General features: G+C 44.2%; 1 protein-coding gene across 1 annotated transcript in view; it reads left to right on the top strand.

Moving 5' to 3' along the window:
* The window catches only part of LOC124622159 (facilitated trehalose transporter Tret1-2 homolog), a 37272-nt gene extending 20432 nt beyond the window's left edge, over positions 1-16840 (top strand). The window contains exons 3-5 of the mRNA XM_047147800.1: positions 885-1035; positions 6833-7135; positions 16171-16840. Of these exons, the coding sequence (XP_047003756.1) occupies positions 885-1035; positions 6833-7135; positions 16171-16458 (742 nt within the window). The 3' untranslated portion in view covers positions 16459-16840. The remainder of the gene's footprint in view (positions 1-884; positions 1036-6832; positions 7136-16170) is intronic.
* Positions 16841-22140: the final 5300 nt, after the last annotated feature.

Below are 22140 nucleotides of genomic sequence, written 5' to 3'. Positions count from 1 at the left end.
ATAACTGTAGGTTAAACGCAATTTAGTGGATAGGGGATGTGTCTGAATTTTTTACTCACTTTACAGGTGCTCATTGTTGGTACCGTTTCTGACATCAAAGCGTCTATATATGAGTGGGTGCCCTCAAAAAAGCTGCAGCCCGGTTTGGAGATTTGTTCATGGGGTTGCCTATCTACAAGTAACAATTAATTCGATGCGGCCATTCGGAGCGGATGTTTTGTCCACAGACTCTACCTGTTTCTATATGCCTGTCCCCTAGTGGTGCACTGCACAACTACATTTCAGCGTATATTACGAACTGAAACTTGGTGACGTACTCTATCAACTGATTCTAATTTTTTATTACAATATCGTGCAGTTTTCACTCACTCGTCTTCTGATCCCCTGAGTTACTTATGAATAATGCTGTACAGCACGAGTGTTTGGTCACGTGAAGTAGAGAAGTTATAACGTGCATATGGCACCTACGGTATTTCTACAAAAGATAAAGACATACTCGGACAATAGTGGTCGCTGACGCAGAAAGGGTACTGGCGTAGTCGTCATAAGTTTCCATACACTGCAGGTCTCTCTCTCTCTCTCTCTCTCTCTCCCTCTCTCTCTCTCTTTCTCACTCTAGCTCACATACACACACACACACACACACACACACACACACACACACACACACACAAACATGCACACACACACACACACACACACACACACACACACACACAGGTGAGCACGCACGGCAGATAGAGAGACAAGCAGCAGTAAGAGCTAACACCGTATTTACTGGATTTAATAAACTGAGATAAATGAGACACGTTCCTGACAGTTTCAATCAGTACTTGCAGATGTAATCTATCACTGTGTGAGCACTGTAGATCCTCTTTCGGCAGGTGTCGGGCGCTGCTGATAGTCGTGGGACTGATGACGTTGCGACAGTTTCTAGGCATCAACGCGTTCATCTACTACACAGTCGACATCTTCCAACAAGCTGGCAGCTCACTATCGCCAGAGATGGCGACCTTGGTGGTTGGAATCGTTCAGGTGAGCAACTTAATTACATTCACGTAGATGGATGTAACTTCTATGTCTCTCGTTATCTATCGTCTTCTTCCAGTTTTTATCGTGTTTTCCTATGTTCATTCGCATTTGGCACTATTAGTGATGGTGGGAAGCTGGATGCCATTCCTTAGTCCAACACTTCTTCCCAGGGGCAGAGTTTGTGTACTCCATCTCTCTGCTTAGAGATTTAGGTCGCGAGCAAGACTGAGAATGTTTTTTAAATGGTTGCGAATCGTGCAACCGAGGCATTACGTGGCGTTCACCCTGTCGAATGTGGGAAAGCGTCTAAAAACTAAATCAACTCTTAATTATATAATGCATGTTGTCTGTTCCTTCGCACATGCACATAAGAGCAAAAATCATGTGTACAGATAATTAAGGACAGACGGACAATGAACTCTTCAGCGCAGATGCTCACCAGGCTGTGAGCTATTATGTAACATACCTCACAATAAAGAGCTTGCCCAAGGTGTAGCCTGCTATCAATATGTATTCAACACTGTCGATTTCCTTGTCCGCACTATGGCTCGAATACTTTCACAAATGAGATGTATCAGCCACATCAGCCCATCCTCAGCTTTCCCAAAACCTGAAGAGGCTGATGGGCTCAAATTGGCTCCCTCTGCAACCAACAGTTCTAGACTTGAACATGACTGATCCCATTCCATTCAGACATATTCACACACACCTTGCAATAAATATTGTGGATGATCGGCAAGTGGCTCCACCCAGTGCAGTCCACCATACAAGAAATGGAAGAGATTTACACAGTTCCACAGAAAGAGAAGTAATGGTGAGAGACGTGCTGTAACTGTCTGGTCATTCATTAATTCACCAAGTGGCAGCAGTATGGTTACATGGCTTTATAGAATATTGTCAATAGTAGACAATAGCATGTGCTGCACGTGCCAGTCTAATCCCTTTTTTGCAAGGCCAAGGACGTCACTGACAACCTCACTGTTGCACATCAAATACTTCTGAGGTATCGTTTATAGGAAAATATTTTACATAGAAGCTCACGTAACAACTGTAAATAAGTACTTAATAAACTGAGAACAACTCCAATACACAACTCCAGCTGGATGAAGTTATTTTGTCTATTTACAATGTTACGTCACGGAAACGGACAGGAAATGCTGGGGAGATATAGTCTGACTGTAAATTGGAAAACGATCATGTCTCCTGGTGAGGCGAAACTGCTTTTCTCCTAAGAACACTACATTTGTCGAACAGGATAACTAATAATAAGTTTCCATTCCTGCAGTGTAAAGGGGGGTGCAGAGATGTATGGCGAATCCGTACATATGCGTTTTTTCCGTTAGTTTTATAAGTAACACATATCTGTATTCCATATAGTATTAAAGGACTTTGTGGAAAATAAAAAACACTCCTCTACCGCTCCCCCCCCCCCTCCCCCGCCACGCGTTTCAGAGCATTGTATCGACAATGGGGTGTGGAGAGTGGCGACTCGCCTGCTCGATCTTCAGTTTGCAGCAGACTTACAAAGGACTTAAGGGAATGACTAAAATCCGGCGACCTGCCTTCCTTCGTGTGTCTAGCCCCGTCCGGCTAGCTCGTCATACTCCCAGAACAAAATATTTCACTTATACTCAGATGTGGGGCATACTTTTAATATTTGTTTTTAACTCACTTCATTTAAAAACAGACGTTAACTCGCTATCAGTAAATCACTATTTTCAAATAATTGTGATTTTTTTTCCTCTACAACACTGAAACTATTGGTCCTAGAGAAAAATTGACTAGGATGTCTTGTAGGAAATTTCACACTGTTTAATTTCGTACTATGAGACATTTTCGTAAGAAGTTGCAGTTTCTGAGTCATCCAAGAGTAATATAAAAGAGTGACCATCAAAGCGCTAAACATCCACCTCTCTCCCACACTCACAGCCCAACGGCCAGCATTTCTAGTATGTTGTTCATGGAACTCGGTCGCATCACTATAGGATTTTTTGCGATTACGCGATTTTTCCCCTAAACCCACACCCCTCGGTCATTGCTGACTGGGCTACGACCATTTCCCCATGTCCCTGAAGCACTGTAGAGGCTTTAATGCACTCGCTTATCCGGGCAGGTCCTGTTCTATTTTCGGCGTTTATACATCTATCACAACGGATAACAGAGGGCAGCCTAGACTACTTCATTTAAAGCTAATTATTTACTACAGTTTATATTTTTTGAAGAATAGCTATTTCATAGCAATGTTACGGTGTATTTTACCTATGACTCTTCTTCAAATGTAAGTAATATAGACTATTGTAACACATTTCATGCTAATAGTACACAATGTACTTCTGATTGGTTAACACTGATGTCATACACAGGACGGTGAGTAGGACTAGTGCTATTTAAGACCACTCCCTGCCTATCCATTTAACAATCAGTTCAGCGTCGTGGATCGGCGTACTGGGTATATGTAGTTTGTAATCTGATTTCAGTGAAAAACGGTAATATCGGAAATTGAGTCCGCCTTGATGCAAAACACCTTGTTATTCGTTAATTTCTTTATCATCCCAAACTAGTTTCTGCGACAAATATCACCATCATCAATGGGGTTTTTTAATGTAAAACACGCACAAAATGGCATGGTTGTACAAACACGGTAAAACATTATTACATTTTTACAATTCATTTTTTGAAATATAGTTTTCTATTGATACTTTCATACTACCTTGAGTACCGTACGAGTACCAAACTTGGTAACATTAATATGCAGAATATGGGGTGCAAAATTTGCAGTTCCATCCATGGATACGAGGTGGCGTGATCAGTCATCATGATTCATAGTCTCACATACCTGACCAGTCGCAGTGCACTTGTTGATGCATCAACATGAGCTGGGACTAAAGGGGCAGGGCATTATTTGTGAAACTATGTTACCAAAACAACAGTAATACTGTATCTGCACTTCTGGAATATCGCCGGCTGAAAGGATTACGGAAGGGTCTTCTTTCTCCACCCTCTGTGCTGGGTACGATGAAACAGTTAGAATCAACTGAAGAACTGGTCATCGCTGCGGGAAGAGGCCGGTGGTTGATGAAATCGCTGTTGCTATGGCAGACAACGCCGAGCGCAATTCCCGATCGTCAGGCAGTGCTGGTGCTGTGTCACGAGAGTTTAACATCCCGTGGTCCAGTGCGCGGAAGGTGCTTTGAACCATTCTCAGATGGTATCCGTACAAGATGCATATTGTACAACAGCTTGCACCAAAGGACGCACAACGGCGCGTTGACTCCGCTCTCCGCTTTCTCCCAAGGATTGAAATTGACGAGGGCTAGTCCTGGACCATCCTACTGACAAATGAAATTCATTTCCTCTGATGGATGAAGTAAACACACAGAATTGCCGAATGCAGGGTTCTTCACCTCCAGTCACTGTGCATGAAGTTCCTCTGTATGATGAACGTGCCACAGTATGGTGTGGCTTCGCCTGCTGCTGTGGCCGAGCGGTTCTAGGCGCTTCAGTCCGGAACCGCGCTGTTGGTTCGAATCCTGCCTCGGGCATGGATGTGTGTGATGTCCTTAGGTTTAAGTAGTTCTAAGTCTAGGGGACTGATGACCTCAGATGTTAAGTCCCATAGTGCTTACAGCCATTTGAACCATTGTATGGTGTGGATTCACGGCAACGTTCATGGTTGGCCCACTGTTTTTTTGGACGCTCTGGTGTTCAAGGACCAAAGACGTGGAGTGCGACTGGCCAGTGTTACTGCAATATGCTTCGCCAGCATGTCATATCCGACTTACAGGAGAGAGACGCATTGAACTCAACAGCCTTAGTGCAATAGGCGGCCCCGCAGCATATCGTTCGTGAAGCTCACCTGCTTCTCCAAAACGCAACTGGAAACGATCGAATTATCAGCCGATCGTTTCCACATGCTAGGCCGGCACGATCACCTGATCTCTCTCCCTGTGATTTCCGGATGTCGCGCTACCTCAACGACATGGTTTAATAGAGAAATATTCGCACATGTGCTGATCTAAAGCGCAGCACATCAAGAGAGGTAGACGGCACAACTACGGACATGCTTCGTTCTGCTGTGCAGAATGCAATCCTGCGCTTTCAGATTCTTCTGGACACTGAGCCCCTTTTGTAGCTGTAATGGCACCGGTATGTAACGGTACTATGCACCACAGCAGCGTATTAAAAGTGTTTCAGTTGAATTGATTCTGCATTATTTGTCTTCCCCATGTCCTTTACATAATTGCTCCCATGTTTTTTTACTAGTACGGTACGTAGTTTTGATCATAACCAACCGCTATACGTAAGCGAGGGTAATGATTGGAAAAGGGCACAGGTCATCCCCGTTTTCAAGAAGGGACGTCGAACAGATGTGCAGAACTATAGACCTATATCTCTAACGTCGATCAGTTGTAGAATTTTGGAACACGTACTGTGTTCGAGTATAATGACTTTTCTGGAGACTAGAAATCTACTCTGTAGGAATCAGTATGGGTTTCGAAAAAGACGGTCATGTGAAACTCAGCTCGCGCTATCCGTCCACGAGACTCAGAGGGCCATAGACACGGGTTGACAGGTAGATGCCGTGTTTCTTGACTTCTGCAAGGCGTTCGATACAGTTCCCCACAGTCGTTTAATGAACAAAGTAAGAGCATATGGACTATCAGACCAATTGTGTGATTGGATTGAAGAGTTCCTAGATAACAGGACGCAGCATGTCATTCTCAATGGAGAGAAGTCTTCCGAAGTAAGAGTGATTTCAGGTGTGCCGCAGGGGAGTGTCATAGGACCGTTGCTATTCACAATATACATAAATGACCTTGTGGATGACATCGGAAGTTCACAGAGGCTTTTTGCAGATGATGCAGTGGTGTATCGAGGGGTTGTAACAATGGAAAATTGTACTGAAATGCAGGAGGATCTGCAGCGAATTGACGCATGGTGCAGGGAATGGAAATTGAATCTCAATGTAGACAAGTGTAATGTGCTGCGAATACACAGAAAGATAAATCCTTTATCATTTAGCTACAAAATAGCAGGTCAGCAACTGGAAGCAGTTAATACCATAAATTATCTGGGAGTACGCATTAGGAGTGATTTAAAATGGAATGATCATATAATGTTGATCGTCGGTAAAGCAGATGCCAGGCTGAGATTCATTGGAAGAATCCTAAGTAAATGCAATCCGAAAGCAAAGGAAGTAGGTTACAGTACGCTTGTTCGCCCACTGCTTGAATACTGCTCAGCAGTGTGGGATCCGTACCAGATAGGGTTGATAGAAGATATAGAGAAGATCCAACGGAGAGCAGCGCGCTTCGTTACAGGATCATTTAGTAATCGCGAAAGCGTTACGGAGATGATAGATAAACTCCAGTGGAAGACTCTGCAGGAGAGACGCTCAGTAGCTCGGTACGGGCTTTTGTCAAAGTTTCGAGAACATACCTTCACCGAAGAGTCAAGCAGTATATTGCTCCCTCCTACGTATATCTCGCGAAGATACCATGAGGATCAAATCAGAGAGATTAGAGCTCACACGGAGGCATACCGACAATCCTTCTTTCCACGAAGAATACGAGACTGGAATAGAAGGGAGAACCGATAGAGGTACTCAAGGTACCCTCCGCCACACACCGTCAGGTGGCTTGCGGAGTATGGATGTAGATGTAGATAGGTCTGACCAAAGTTTCTTGGAGTGAAGGAGGATTCACGGCGTTAGCGACGTTCATTGCTCCGCTAAAGAGCCTGCAAGGCAGCAGATGCGGGACGCTCAGTGTTGAGACGCGGCGTGCTGCGCTGCCCGCAGCTGGTGGCGACGGCGCTGGCCGGGGCGGTTGTGGAGCGCGCGGGCCGGCGGCCGCTTCTGCTGGCGTCCGGCGTGACGGCGGCGCTCAGCCACGCGGCGCTCGCCCTCTCCGCGTCGCCGTGGGCGGCGGGCGCCACCTGGCTGCCGCTGCTCGCCATCAACGTCTTCTTCGTCGCCTTCGCGGCCGGCTTCGGCTCGCTGCCCTGGTTCATCACGGCCGAGGTGGTGCCCACGCCGGACGCCGCCTGGATGAGCGGGCTGGCCGTCGCGTGCAACTGGTCTCTCATCTTCGCCGTCACCAAGGTATTCCCATCGCCAGAACCTGTACATACACATAATCTGATCAAAAACATACGGACAGATCAGTGGACTTTTATATGACCTGTGTACACTCTTCGCCTTTATCACGGCTTGAACGCTTCTGGGGACGCTTTCGATCTGGTGTCTTGGAGTCTGTGGAGGATTGGCATTCCATTATTCCTCAAGAGACGAAACAATAGAAGACAGTTAGCCGACGCTCTAGCTCATCCACATGGTGTTCCCTTGGGTTCAATTGGGAACTGTAAGCAGAGCAGTCCATGCCAGGGAAGGTATAGTCCACAAACCATTATCTCTTAGATGTTGTTTTATGCTATGGAGAACTATCATGCTAACACGGTCATCGTCTTTCAACTGTTCCTCTACTGTGTGCAGTACACAATGGTGTAAAACAGATTCATATCCGCCTGCTTTTAGCGTTTTCTTCAACGCGATGAAAAACACCGCCTTAGCGAAACATCACCTCCACCGTACTTCGTTGATGGGAGGAAATCTTCTCTTCCATCGGTTTGTCACAGAGCATAGCTTGGAACATCACTCCACACGAATTGGCTCAAATGGCTCTGAGCACTATGGGACTTAACATCTGAGGTCATCAGTCCCCTAGAAGTTAGAACTACTTAAACCTAACTAACCTAAGGACATCACACACATCCATGCCCGAAGCAGTTTTCGAACCTGCGACCGTAGCGGTCACACGGATCCAGACTGTACAGCCTAGAACCGCTCGGCCACTCTGGCCGGCCTACACGAATTGTTTCCAGTCGTCATCTGTCCAGTGGCATCGCTCTTTAGATTACTGCAAGAGTCACTGTCCATTAACTACACGAGTTTGTGGCTAATGACGAGATGGTCGATAGCTTTCTGCGCACCGTTATTGCGCTACCTAGGAATTACAGTTACGAACAATTTAAACTGGAACGATAAAAAAGGAAACTTTGGGGAAAAGGCAAACTGAACACTGCATTTTACTGATATAACACTTACAAGATGTCATAGACACACTAGAGAGAATGTGTACACAACGCTCGGTCGTCCTCTGTTACCGTATTATTGGGCGCTAGGGGATCCTTGCCAGGTGGGATTAACGGTAGATGTCGAAGAACTACAAAGAAGAGGAACTCGTTTTGTAATATCGCAAAATAAGTGAGAGAGTGTCACGTATATGATAAGCGGGTTGGGGTGGCAAACATTAAGAAAAAAAAAAAGCTGTTTCTCATCGAAGTGAGATCTTTTCAAGATATTTCGATCACTAACTTACTCCTATGAATGAAAAATAATTTTGCTGACGGAAATCTACATAGGGAGAAAATATCATAGCAATAAAATAACAGAAATTAGAGGTCCTAAGGAAAGTCCTCGATTTTCCGACGCATTTTTCGAGAATGTGACCGTAGTTAAATAGTCTGAAGGTGTTTCGATTAACGCTGTGCCAGGCTGTTAAGTTTGAATTGCAGAGACATCGCCCAGAAGTAGATGATAATGAAGCTGGACTGCCGGTAGCACTGCGGAACTCACGAGTGATTCCTTCGCCTGATTTAAGGCGATTTTTTACAACCACCCCTCGCAATGCTTGATGGTACCAGTCCATCTGTACATGAGATCTGCCTGGTCTTGGTTTTACCGTGGTCGTTACATCGCGTTTATACTCCAAACTCATATGCCCCAAGACCCAACAATCTACCAGGGCGGTTGTAATTGTTGTTGTTGTGGTCTTCAGTCCTGAGACTGGTTTTATGCAGCTCTCCATGCTACTCTATCCTGTGCAAGCTTCTTCATCTCTCAGTACCTACTGCAACCTACATCCTTCTGAATCTGCTTGGTGTATTCACCTCTTGGTCTCCCTCTACGATTTTTACCCTCCACGCTGCCCTCCAATGCTAAATTAGTGATCCCTTGATGCCTCAGAACATGTCCTACTAACCGATCCCTTCTTCTAGTCAAGTTGTGCCACAAAATTCTCTTCTCCCCAATCCTATTCAACACCTCCTAATTAGTTATATGATCTACCCATCTAATCTTCAGCATTCTTCTGTAGCACCACATTTCGAAAGATTCTATTCTCTTCTTGTCTAAACTACACTCCTGGAGATGGAAAAAAGAACACATTTACACCGGTGCGTTAGACCCACCATACTTGCTCCGGACACTGCGAGAGGGCTGTACAAGCAATGATCACACGCACGGCACAGCCACAGCGGACACACCAGGAACCGCGGTGTTGGCCGTCGAATGGCGCTAGCTGCGCAGCATTTGTGCACCGCTGCCGTCAGTGTCAGCCAGTTTGCCGTGGCATACGGAGCTCCATCGCAGTCTTTAACACTGGTAGCATGCCGCGACAGCGTGGACGTGAACCGTATGTGCAGTTGACGGACTTTGAGCGAGGGCGTATAGTGGGCATGCGGGAGGCCGGGTGGATGTACCGCCGAATTGCTCAACACGTGGGGCGTGAGGTCTCCACAGTACATCGATGTTGTCGCCAGTGGTCGGCGGAAGGTGCACGTGCCCGTCGACCTGGGACCGGACCGCAGCGACGCACGGATGCACGCCATGACCGTAGGATCCCACGCAGTGCCGTAGGGGACCGCACCGCCACTTCCCAGCAAATTAGGGACACTGTTGCTCCTGGGGTATCGGCGAGGACCATTCGCAACCGTCTCCATGAAGCTGGGCTACGGTCCCGCACACCGTTAGGCCGTCTTCCGCTCACGCCCCAACATCGTGCAGCCCGCCTCCAGTGGTGTCGCGACAGGCGTGAATTGAGGGACGAATGGAGACGTGTCGTCTTCAGCGATGAGAGTCGCTTCTGCCTTGGTGCCAATGATGGTCGTATGCGTGTTTGGCGCCGTGCAGGTGAGCGCCACAATCAGGACTGCATACGACCGAGGCACACAGGGCCAACACCCGGCATCATGGTGTGGGGAGCGATCTCCCACACTGGCCGTACACCACTGGTGATCGTCGAGGGGACACTGAATAGTGCACGGTGCATCCAAACCGTCATCGAACCCATCGTTCTACCATTCCTAGACCGGCAAGGGAACTTGCTGTTCCAACAGGACAATGCACGTCCGCATGTATCCCGTGCCACCCAACGTGCTCTAGAAGGTGTACGGCAACTACCCTGGCCAGCAAGATCTCCGGATCTGTCCCCCACTGAGCATGTTTGGGACTGGATGAAGCGTCGTCTCACGCGGTCTGCACGTCCAGCACGAACGCTGGTCCAACTGAAGCGCCAGGTGGAAATGGCATGGCAAGCCGTTCCACAGGACTACATCCAGCATCTCTACGATCGTCTCCATGGGAGAATAGCAGCCTGCATTGCTGCGAAAGGTGGATATACACTGTACTAGTGCCGACATTGTGCATGCTCTGTTGCCTGTGTCTATGCGCCTGTGGTTCTGTCAGTGTGATCATGTGATGTATCTGACCCCAGGAATGTGTCAATAAAGTTTCCCCTTCCTGGGACAATGAATTCACGGTGTTCTTATTTCAATTTCCAGGAGTGTATTTATCGTCCATGTTTCACTTCCATACATAGCTACACTCCATACAAATACTTTCATAAACGACTTCCTGACACTTAAATCTATACTCGATGTTAACAAATTTCTCTTCTTCAGAAACGCTTCCCTCGCCATTGCCAGCCTACATTTTATATCCTCTCTACTTCGACCATCATCAGTTATTTTGCTCCCCAAATTCCAAAACTCCTTCACTACTCTAAGTGTCTCATATCCTAATCTATTATCCTCAGCATCACCCGACTTAATTCGACTACATTTCATCATCCTCGTTCTGCTTTTGTTTATATTCATCTTATATCCTCCTTTCAAGACACTATCCATTCTGTTCAACTGCTTATCCAAGTCCTTTGTTGTCTCTGACAGAATTACAATGTCATCGGCGAACCTCAAAGTTTTTATTTCTTCTCCATGGATTTTAATACATACTCCGAATTTTTCTTTTGTTTCCTTCACTGCTTGCTCAATATACAGATTGAATAACATTGTGGAGAAGCTACAACCCTGTTTCACTCCCTTGCCAACCACTGCTTCCCTTTCATGCTCCTCAACTCGTATAACTGCCATTTGGTTTCTATACTAATTGTAAATAGCCTTTCGGTCCCTGTATTTTTCCCATGCCACCTTCAGAATGTGAAAGAGCGTATTCCAGTCAACATTGTCAAAAGCTTTCTCTGAGTCTACAAATGCTAGAAACGTAGGTGTTCCTTTCCTTAATCTCGCTTCTAAGAGAAGTCGTAGGGTCAGTATTGCCTCACGTGTTCCAATATTTCTACGGAATCCCAACTGATCTTCCCCAAGGTCGGCTTCTACTGGTTTTTCAATTCGTCTGTAAAGAAGTCGCCTTAGTATTTTGCAGCCGTGACTTATTAAACTGAAGGTTCGGTAATTTTCACATCTGTCAACACCTGCTTTCTTTGGGATTGGAATTATTATATTCTTCTTGAAGTCTGAGGGTATTTCGCCTGTCTCATACACTTGCTCACCAGATGGTAGAGTTTTGTCAGGACTGGCTCTCCCAAGGCCGTCAGTAGTTCTAATGGAATGTTGACTACTCCCGGGGCCTTGTTTCGACTAGGGTATCTCAGTGCTCTGTCAAACTCCACACGCAGTATCGGATCTCCCATTTCATCTTCATCCACATGCTCTTCCATTTGCATAGTATTGTCCTCAGGTACATTGCCCTTGTATAGACCCTCTATATACTCCTTCCACCTTTCTGCTTTCCCTTCTTTGCTTAGAACTGAGTTTCCATCTGAGCTCTTGATATTCATGCAAGTGGTTCTAATTTCTCCAAAGGTCTCTTTAATTTTCCTGTAGGCAGTATCTATCTTACCCCTAGTGAGACAGGCCTCTACATCCTTACATTTGTCCTCTAGCCATCCCTGCTTAGCCATTTTGCGCTTCCTGTCGACCTCAGTTTTGAGACGTTTGTATTTCTTTTTGCCTTCTTCTTTTACTGTATTTTTATATTATCTCCTTTCATCAATTAAATTCAATATATCTTCTCTTACCCAAGGATTTCTACTAGCCCTCGTCTTTTTACCTATTTGATCCTCTGCTGCCTTCACTATTTCATCCCTCAAAGCTACCCATTCTTCTTCTACTGTATTTCTTTCATTCATTCCTGTCAGTTGTTCCCTTATGCTCTCCCTGAAACTCCGTACAACCTCTGGTTTAGTCAGTTTATCCAGATCCCACCTCGTTAAATTCCCACCTTTTTGCAGTTTCTTCAGTTTTAATCTACAGGTCATAACCAATAGATTGTGGTCAGAGTCCACATCTGCCCCTGGAAATGTCTTACAATTTAAAACCTGGTTCCTAAATCTCTGTCTTACCATTATATAATCTATCGGAAATCCGTCAGTATCTCCAGGCTTCTTCCATGTATACAACCTTCTTTTATGATTTTTGAACCAAGCGATTTAAGGCGATTTTTTACAACCACCCCTCGCAATGCTTGATGGTACCTGTCCGTCTGTACATGAGATCTGCCTGGTCTTGGTTTTACCGTGGTCGTTACATCGCGTTTATACTCCAAACTCATATGCGCCAAGACCCAACAATCTACCTGGGCGGCTGTAGAAGGGTTGAAATTTTCTTGATGGACTCGTTACTCAAGTACATCCAACGACTAGTCCACGTTCGAAGGCACTGAGCACACCTGATCGAGCCATTCTGGTGTTGGTACTTCTGTACTGACAACACAATACTGCGTGCCTCTTTTTATACTGGCGGGTTCGTCTCTCGTGATATCTGTCGGTCAGTTCGGCGTTACACAGAGGTGATCGGATACTTTTGATCAGGTTTTGTCTCAAAGGGAATTGTAGGCTGTATTTATTAGAAGCTCGTTTACAGAGAGGTCGGAGAGCCAGACAACTGTGTTAAATCCTGCAAGAGTTGGCTACTGACACTCGGCACATCTGACTGCCACGTACTGCACAGAACTCGGCGGAAAGACGCATTACTATACGATTACACGAATTAGTACCAAAGGCCGGAAGCAGTCACATCCACTAAATATTTTAGAGTGTGAATACAGACTGATGTAGAGTGATATGAACACATAATAACCAATAGTTGGAGATGCAGATGCAAGGCTGAGACTGACTGAGAGAATTCTCATGAAGTGTCCCCTGCCATGAAATAAACAGTTTACAAAATCCAACATGATCGTCGGTCTGGGAACCAAGCTAGAGTAACTGATGAATAACATAGGAAAGATCCAAAGAATAGCAGCGCGTTTCGTCACGGATCCTTTTAGTAAGACCGGAGGTGTCACGAAGGTGCTGATCCAGCTCCACTGGTAAAATTCCGCGAAAGTACTTTCTTACAAGAGTCAACCATACACATAAGTCATAAGCATATTGCACCAAAAGACCATGAATTTAAAATCATGGAGTAACGAGATCATACCGAAGCTACCAAAAATTGTTCTTCTCATGCGCTATTCGCGACTGGAGCAGGAAAGGGGGAAGTGATATTGATAAACGAAGTACCGTCCGCCACACGTCATGAAGTAGCTTGCGGCGCATAGATACAGATATAGACTGGTGTAAAGTTTAAGGTGCGCGTTTGATTCAGGCAAGCGCTGTACATTCTCAATGCTTCGCAGTACAAGTCGCAGAACTGGCACCGTAGTTTTTCATAGCGGTTTCATTGTATGAAGAGTTTTCAAGGATTAGCACCATCTTCATCGTCAGACGACGTGTCTGTCGGAAGTGAAGTCTGCTTCCTTTATCGTGGTATTTGGGCTTGAGATTGGTCCGATGACGTCACACTGAATTCTTTCTACTAGTGGTGACGTCATCTAGAGGGCTATAGTGGTGGTGGTGGTTAGTGTTTAATGTCCCGTCGACAACGAGGTCATTAGAGACGGAGCGCAAGCTCGGGTTAGGGAAAGGATTGGGAAGGAAATCGGCCGTGCCCTTTCAAAGGAACCATCCCGGCATTTGCCTGAAACGATTTAGGGAAATCACGGAAAACCTAAATCAGGATGGCCGGAGACGGGATTGAACCGTCGTCCTCCCGAATGCGAGTCCAGTGTGCTAGGGCTATAGTCGCACGCACAGATGCATACAGTCACCTCCTGACGAAGTAGATCGTGTTAATTTTCGGAAAGCTCGAGTTTTAACTCCAATTTGTTGCGATCTGAACACCAAAAAAACTTGAAAGAAGTTATTGAATTATGCACTAAATCAAAAGTTCGATTGAAAATACTAATTTTAGTTCCCACTAAAATTTATTATTTTAAATTCTACACTATGCATTTTGGGGGTTATGCCTACATAATCAGGTGAATTATGTCTATTATATCTTTTACAGCACGTTTTTACTGTGTACACGACATTTTAGTAACTGTCTGGCAACAGAATACAAAACTCCAATTTGATCAAGACTTAAGTTAAATGTATTTTCTGATTAGCTAGGTGAACAGTAATATAAGAGTAAATACCAATCGAAGTTCACAAACTGTGCACTACACTAAGCAAAGGCAGCGTGTTAGGAGCTAACAACTCACAATAACATATAATAATGATAATGCTGCTTATGGTAGAAAATTTTATGTGGTACTTTCATATTCTACTTTAATTACTACTATTAAAAGTATGTAGTGAGAGTACGGTTTTAATAGTTATGGCAGCTGTTAGGCATTCATATATCTGGAATGTTCATCAGATAAAAGAACATATGTAGAATAGTAAAATCTCTGTTTTAAACAACAATCTAAAACACACACACACACACACACACACACACACACACACACACACATAATACCAACGTTAGGTAATAAAAATAATGATTGTGTAACATAAGATTTGGCCGAGACCAAAGGGAGACCAGGAGATGAATACAGTAAGCACATTCAGAGGATTACAGTAGGTATTTGGAGCTGAAGAAGCTTGCAGAGGATAGAGTAGCACGGAGAGCTGCATCAAACCAGTCTCTGGACTGGAGACCTCAACAACAAGAACAAAAAGATTTGGCAACGCTGTATACCAGTTTTCATGAGAAAAAGTCTTTATTAGTCTCTTGCTGGGTTCTTACAGATCTTCTAGGACAAGCCCGAAGAACAAAATAATGCATTTATTGCAGCGAACTAGGCATGCAAGTTCAAAATATTATAGTAATAAAAGAACGTAGAGATTTCACACCACCTCGTTTGCATAGTCGCTTATTGACTAGTCCATAGTTGTATACGGTAACGTTCAGATATTCGGTTACACAATTGACACTCGCATGTTGGTTTTGGTTCGCTGTATGTTACGTTACACATTAAGTGACAGAAGTCGTGGATTGCTACTCTGATAACCTCGGAGATTTCCTTTGTCTATGTACCACAGTAATGGCTCCTCGGCTTCAGAAGTTTAGAAGTATACCTCCGCTATTTTCTTCAATGTTTTAGTGATCTTTCCGAAGCACTGGTGTTGGATAACATTAGTTATGTCAGTAGGTTATCATTAAGGAAGGATTCTCTTGCCAGCAGGTATACGACCCAGAATCGTGCAGAATCTGATCGCTTTCTTTGTATAGGTCGCCTTCACTTTTTCTTGTGTTGTTAGGTTTTGCTCGATGCGATATGGTCCGATGATTTCTATGCCGTACGTCCGTATCGGCGAGAGGCTGGCTTTGAATAGTGCCATCGCTGTCTTTAGGCTGAATGATCTGATGTGATCTATTTCGTGAGTAGTCATAATTGCTTGTATTGTTATCTCTGTTATGTTTTGTGGAGGATTTTTCCACAGTATCGCGACACCTAGGTGAAGTGTAGCATGAAATATTGTTTTTCTCTCCTGTATTGAAGTTCTCTGCCGATTCAGGTGCTCTTCCTCCACTTATGGGTACCAAAATTTTTGTCCAAGAATAAAAATCTTACATGAAGTTCAAGTTCACGTTTCTCTGCAATGAATGTTTTGTGTCAACGTGTGGGCCACATAACGAATGCTGGAACGACCACTTTGATCTCAGTAACAGCAGAGACTCGATCGGCAGGTGTTCCCGGAGAGCGTGGCAAAGCTGGGCCGCCAGATGACGTTCGCGCTACTCGGCGTGCTGAGCACGGTGACGACGCTCTTCGCGCTGCTGTTCGTCCCCGAGACGAGGGGGAAGCCCCGGGACGCCATCCAGAGGGAGCTGCTGGAGGAGAGCGTGTTCGTGCTGCCCTGCTGCGCGCGCAGCCACCAGCGCGTCAAGCCGACCGAGCGCGCAGGCGCAAGCGCCGGCGAGCAGCAGCCGCTGGCCGACTACGGCGCCTCTGTCGCTCCTCCTCGGTACTCGTAGGAGCGGAACGAAGAGGACTTCACACAGTGCCCTGTTCACAGTTGTACTATCGTGCTCTTTTCTAGTTGGTACCATAATCAGCCTGTATGATACGCCGTACTGACCACTGCCAAACAACATTATTCTTGCCGCATCTCAGGGACAAGAGGCAGACTTGGGAGTTTCAGACGCAGATGGGTAACAGGTCGCTGTGTTTCTTCGGGTTATCACTTAAAGGCAATATTTTTTCCTGTGTACTTGTGTAAAAGACTATTGTTACATACAGTGTGTGTGGACGAAGAAAGTGATGTCAGTAAAAGTTCGATCGTCAGTAAATTACGCCATGTCAGCTCCCCTTTCCCTAATTTCATACGAAGAATACATACTGAATCACGCCGAATGATCTCATTTTCTAACCATGCCATAAAATTTCTCCTCATTAAGACGTGGTACATGAAAGTATTTTTGGCTGACAAATAAAATAATGCAGTCTACTTCCTTCATTTGACTTATAATCTAACATACCTTTAATTACACGACATTATCTCACAATGAATGCAATGTTAGTGGTGAACGACCAGATTTATTTTGGAGTGGGTATTATATCAAAAGTGATCTGCTTAACTGTTATTGACACAAGTACTCGGCGAAATCTAACAAATTAAATCCCCTGTTGGGGAAGTCTGTTTGAGGAGCCTCACCGAATACCCTTTTACAGCACTCGGTATTGTATGCCCTCATACACTGACGAAAGTTATTGTAGCTTTCTCTCAACTTTGCAGAAATGGAGACACCGAGCCATGTAACGGATTCTCACCAGATAGTCAACAACATATTGGGGCCTCTCACTCAATGAGATAGAAACTCGTGAGCTCGTGACATCAAGTTATTTTCTTTTCTTTACTTGAAATTTAGTAATTAGCACGTATATTATTTCAAGCCACAAGTCATTTACAGAATTGTATGTCCAGTATACTGGCAGATTGCGCATCGAATATATACAAGATGTGAGACTTCAATTGGGCATTTATAATACCCATGAGATGCTAATAAGATCGCTACCCAGTCACCTATACACTCCCCATAAGATCATATGGATTATTAAAAAATAAGCATCTGAACTGAAACAGGTGTTGCACAATTAAACATGAATTATGGGTACCACGGCTCAGATATAATGAGAGAGAGCGTTTATTGAGCAACGAAATGAAACCTAAGGTCAAATAAAATCCTGTTTATTGTTGAACTTCATACAGCCTACATACAGGTAAAGCAATAAAATAAAGTGCAAAAAAGTTTAAAATGAATTATACAAGGAACACAGTAAGGACTTAGCTCAGGTGGTGGAACTGGAAATGAAACGGTACAGTCTGATAATTCCTCGTGAACCCTGAATCACTACGGAATTAGTCAGCAGATCAAAGTACAAGAACATGCAAGCATTAACACCCTTGCCTACTGAGCGCATCTTGTGTTTAGCTTGCTGACTGCGTGAATTAACTTGGGAAAACAAAACTCTAACTTGAAGAAACAATCTCGTGGTCCACTCGTCACGACGCATGAAATGCCACTAATGCTTGCCAATGATTGAAAACACAGATGCAGAGGAAGGCTGCAGTGATGGTTGAGCGTTGTAAGTCCAGCTCTGTGAACTATTTTCAGCATTGGGGCGGAGTTCTTCATCTTAATAGTTGCAAGATGAACCCTTCAATCCTTGGATGTCTCAAACCACATGTTGCGTCTCTGCAATTGGAAGATTAAGTGACTCCCCTATGGAGATCTTAGACCAAGAGTGTATGTGTTCTCTTACTGATAACTCTTGGTGGTTCCGGTTACACGGTACTGCCTTTAGCCATTTACTATTGGCCTTCAGACTTCCGACCAATGAAAAGTCTATAACAATATCAAAGTTTTCCTTGTCCCAAAAAGTATTCTGTGATGAAACAATGATACACATTTCTCTCTAAGAGTGGGGCAGAGAGCATATCTTCTCTCCCACTATGAGAGCGCTTTCAGTTTTCAGCCAACGACAGAGGCTGGACATATGCTCCCATGAGCCTTCATCTTCACTACACAAATATTGTGATGAAACAGCCCAATAAAGATTTGAACATTAATTCCTGCTGCCTGCTGATGTCCTCTGAGACCACTGATTCATCTCGCCCTGAATGCATCGTGTTCTTCACCTCTTGCGGATTCGTACCTTTTCGAAAAAATTGCTTACTCGGCGTGTGCAAATGCCTTCACGTCTTATATCGGAGTGTAGGACACTGTCTCTGGAAATGCCCCTCCGCCCAGAATACCCGCTCAAGACCTCGCCTTTCATCTAGCAAATATTTACGACACGATTGGCGTTGGAACACTGTGTCCTTCACTTTGACACGGTCTACCAGCAAGCCCAACATACAGAAAAACATTGCATGAATTCTGCACTGAATAGAAACGAAATTGAGAAGTACTTATTACATTCACAATCATTCGTGTTTATTTACATGGTTCAAATGGCTCTGAGCACTATGGGACTTAACATCTGAGGTCATGAGTCCTCTAGAACTTAGAACTACTTAAACCTAACTAACCTAAGGACATCACACACATACATGCCCGAGGCAGGATTCGAACCTGCGACTGTAGGAGTCGCGCGGTTCCGGACTGAAGATCCTAGGACCGTTCGGCCACCGCGGTAGGCCGTGTTTATTTAATTTCCATTCGAATTTTCTTATGCCACTAATAATTTGAATTAATTTGGTAGTTTAATGTGGATAGTGGGCCACTGATCAGCTTTAAATGTCTATTAGAATGGGCCTAGAGGCAAGTTGCTGAAAATAAAAGACACCAGTACACCACAAATAAAATGTATATAGTCATTACAAACACATCATAGTACAACACGTAAATACACTGCACTGTATCAAAACAAAAACACAGTTTTCAATACTAGGATGGTTGTAACTGAAATTTCAGCAGATGAAGTGTCACGATTTCAGAACGGTCATTGGTCGCAGAGTTTTATAGTTCATTTCTCGGAAGTGCATTATGATTGTTGATGTTGGATTCAAATTTTCATTGGTTGATCGAACACATTTCTGTGGTTTGGTCAAAGGAGTGGATAATATTATTTTCCACGCCGATAGCCTGCTTGTAATTAACAAGTATATTACTGGGAACTAATGCATTAGTGAGATGCCTAGCAATGTTCATCCTCACACCAAGCAAATAATATAAAAATTTTAATGTCTGCTGAGTGAACGCAGTCACGCATTTGTTAACTGTAGATCACATTTTGTGTACACCGACGTAAAATCTCGAGGTAGTCATTACACATGGTATTCGTTATTTTTACATATGATGTCAAATTTTGTGAGCAGCACAGTGAAGAAGTTGATTATAGATCAGTGCAGCCCCAAACAAGTTAGTTGCTGTTACAGATCGACTCAGAAACTGTCTTATTTTAGTGCAGTGGTGGCGGATTTGTTAACATACAAACTGTCACCACTTGACGTTGTTGTCAGCTGTCAGTTTAGATGATCCCTAAGGGACTACCAGATGGTGAGCCGTTGTTGTTGAGAATGCAGGCAGTTGACTGCTGGTGATTATTGGCAGGTACAGCCCCTAGTGTGCTCAGCCCTGATGTGAAGGACAGGTTCTGCGTGACTGGCCGTAGAAAGTTCTGTGCTGGTACATTCTGTCGAAGGCGGGTGTCCTAGAAAACGTATTTACCCAACATAAATAAAAAACTGAATGGTGCTTTCATCATTTGAAACAAAAAAACAAAAGTTTGTTCTTTGACGAACAGCAGTTACTTATCTACACATGTATCTTTGAATTATCCTAACTTAAATGGAAGCCATCAGCAGAGTATGAAACTTTAATAGTTAGTGTTTAATTTTTACGTCTTTTCAAAACGCTCATCGTTGTTCTTGATTTGTTGTTTCTTTTAAAAAGCTGTTCTGGGGAACTACTGCTTGCATCCTGTCGCTATTCTTGCGATACTTTCTTCGATCTTTTTGTAGTTTAGTTTATTATCCAACGTTACTGAATAAGACAACATTCAAGATCAAATGGCGCCAATGGGGGAGGTATCAGTCAACGATTTGTAACACTCTGTGTTACTTCCTCGCTGTCAGTGGCTTCGAAGTTTCCCATTGCCTGTGACGTCACATTTTCCTCATTCAAAGACACCGTTGCTAACTGGTGGCCAATATCTTGCATATTACTCCTTTCAGTTTCTGTAACTACTGACCCCTGTAAACTATCATTCTGTGTTTCCCTAGCCTTGCTCTGTCACACAGTGTCCTGCCGTTAATCCGTAGCTAACACAGTGTCCGTAGATCTGATGGAATTACATTTTTCCGGAGTCAGATGAGTCTGAACTTTATCTTCGATAAGGATAGAAGCTCAAGCTATGAATTAAAGTATGTGCCACGGTCGGGACATAATTCTGAGTCTCCTGGTTTTTGAGCACACATGCTAACCATTTTTTTCATGTTTTTTCTTCTTTAACCACTTTTTTCTCTCATATTTAACGCTGCCCTTTTTTCTGAAAGTCGCTAACCGTTTGTTTAATTTATTTAGGATTTTACTTTATTCCTTACAACACTTCCACTTCAGGCGTTGGACCCTATCACCCATAATACCCGCAAAAACCTATCTAACCTAAAAACAAAAACAAAGTTGGTGCCACCACCACTTTCACCCTAAAAGCTGACTAGGACGGTTGTTTGCCGCCACTTCAGGCTCCGCCCACGAACAAAAATTAAATACGCCTCTGAACGTTTTGTTAATAAAAAGATAAAGGAAGGGGTACAATACTTTTATTATATTTTATTTGTATTTCATTTTTTATGTTTTTATTTGTAATTCCTTTTTTATCTTTTTTATCTTCTTTCGGGGAGGACCCCAGCAGCCAGACGGATGGATGTCCTGCTCGTCTTCTCTTTCAGTGAGGGTGAAACACCTTATACTTACCGTTAATGTCTCTCATCAGTCCATCATATGCTGTATCTCAATTCTTCTCACACGCGGTACACCCAGTTGTCTGGAGGGCGAGTAAATAACGACCCCAAGCAATTCGCAGACAGAAACCCATAGAGTCCTTTGTGCCGTAAAACCGTGTAGTTGCTCATTAAATAATGCCAAAAGTCTGACAACCCTGCAACGCTCTCACTAAGAAAGTATGACAATGCCATACCCTGAAACTACACCGTGCCATTATGACGAGTTGAAGGGTAGTAAGTGACGTCGGGATAGATCAGCTCGATGGGCTCTACGGACTGAGACGTACGTCGCAGCAACAATGCCAACATGCGCTGTGTGAGGAGCCAGCAGTCGGCAGCCGTACCACAAACGAAACGGTGAATGTCGGTGATGACAGCGGTGCATCTGGGGCAGAGAGTTGTATTATGAAAGTTGTATTATGTGTAAACGTTGTCTGGTGGGGAATTTTTCAGTAGTTAACACATACCACAGCACCCTGTCCGTGGTGGTATGGAAAGGCGAGTGTATGTTACTCCACACCCGCCTCAATACCATTGGACCCTTGTAGTATTAGGGTTACTACAGCTGGACAGACAAACGAAGTCCAATGCCTCGATAATAGTTCAAAATGGTTCAAATGGCTCTGAGCACTATGCGACTTAACTTCTGAGGTCATCAGTCGCCTAGTACTTCGAACTACTTAAACCTAACTAACCTAAGGACATC

This window comes from Schistocerca americana, chromosome 7 (genome assembly GCF_021461395.2).
Source record: "Schistocerca americana isolate TAMUIC-IGC-003095 chromosome 7, iqSchAmer2.1, whole genome shotgun sequence".
In the NCBI taxonomy this organism is placed as follows: domain Eukaryota; kingdom Metazoa; phylum Arthropoda; class Insecta; order Orthoptera; family Acrididae; genus Schistocerca; species Schistocerca americana.
This window is presented reverse-complemented; position numbering and strand designations above follow the sequence as displayed.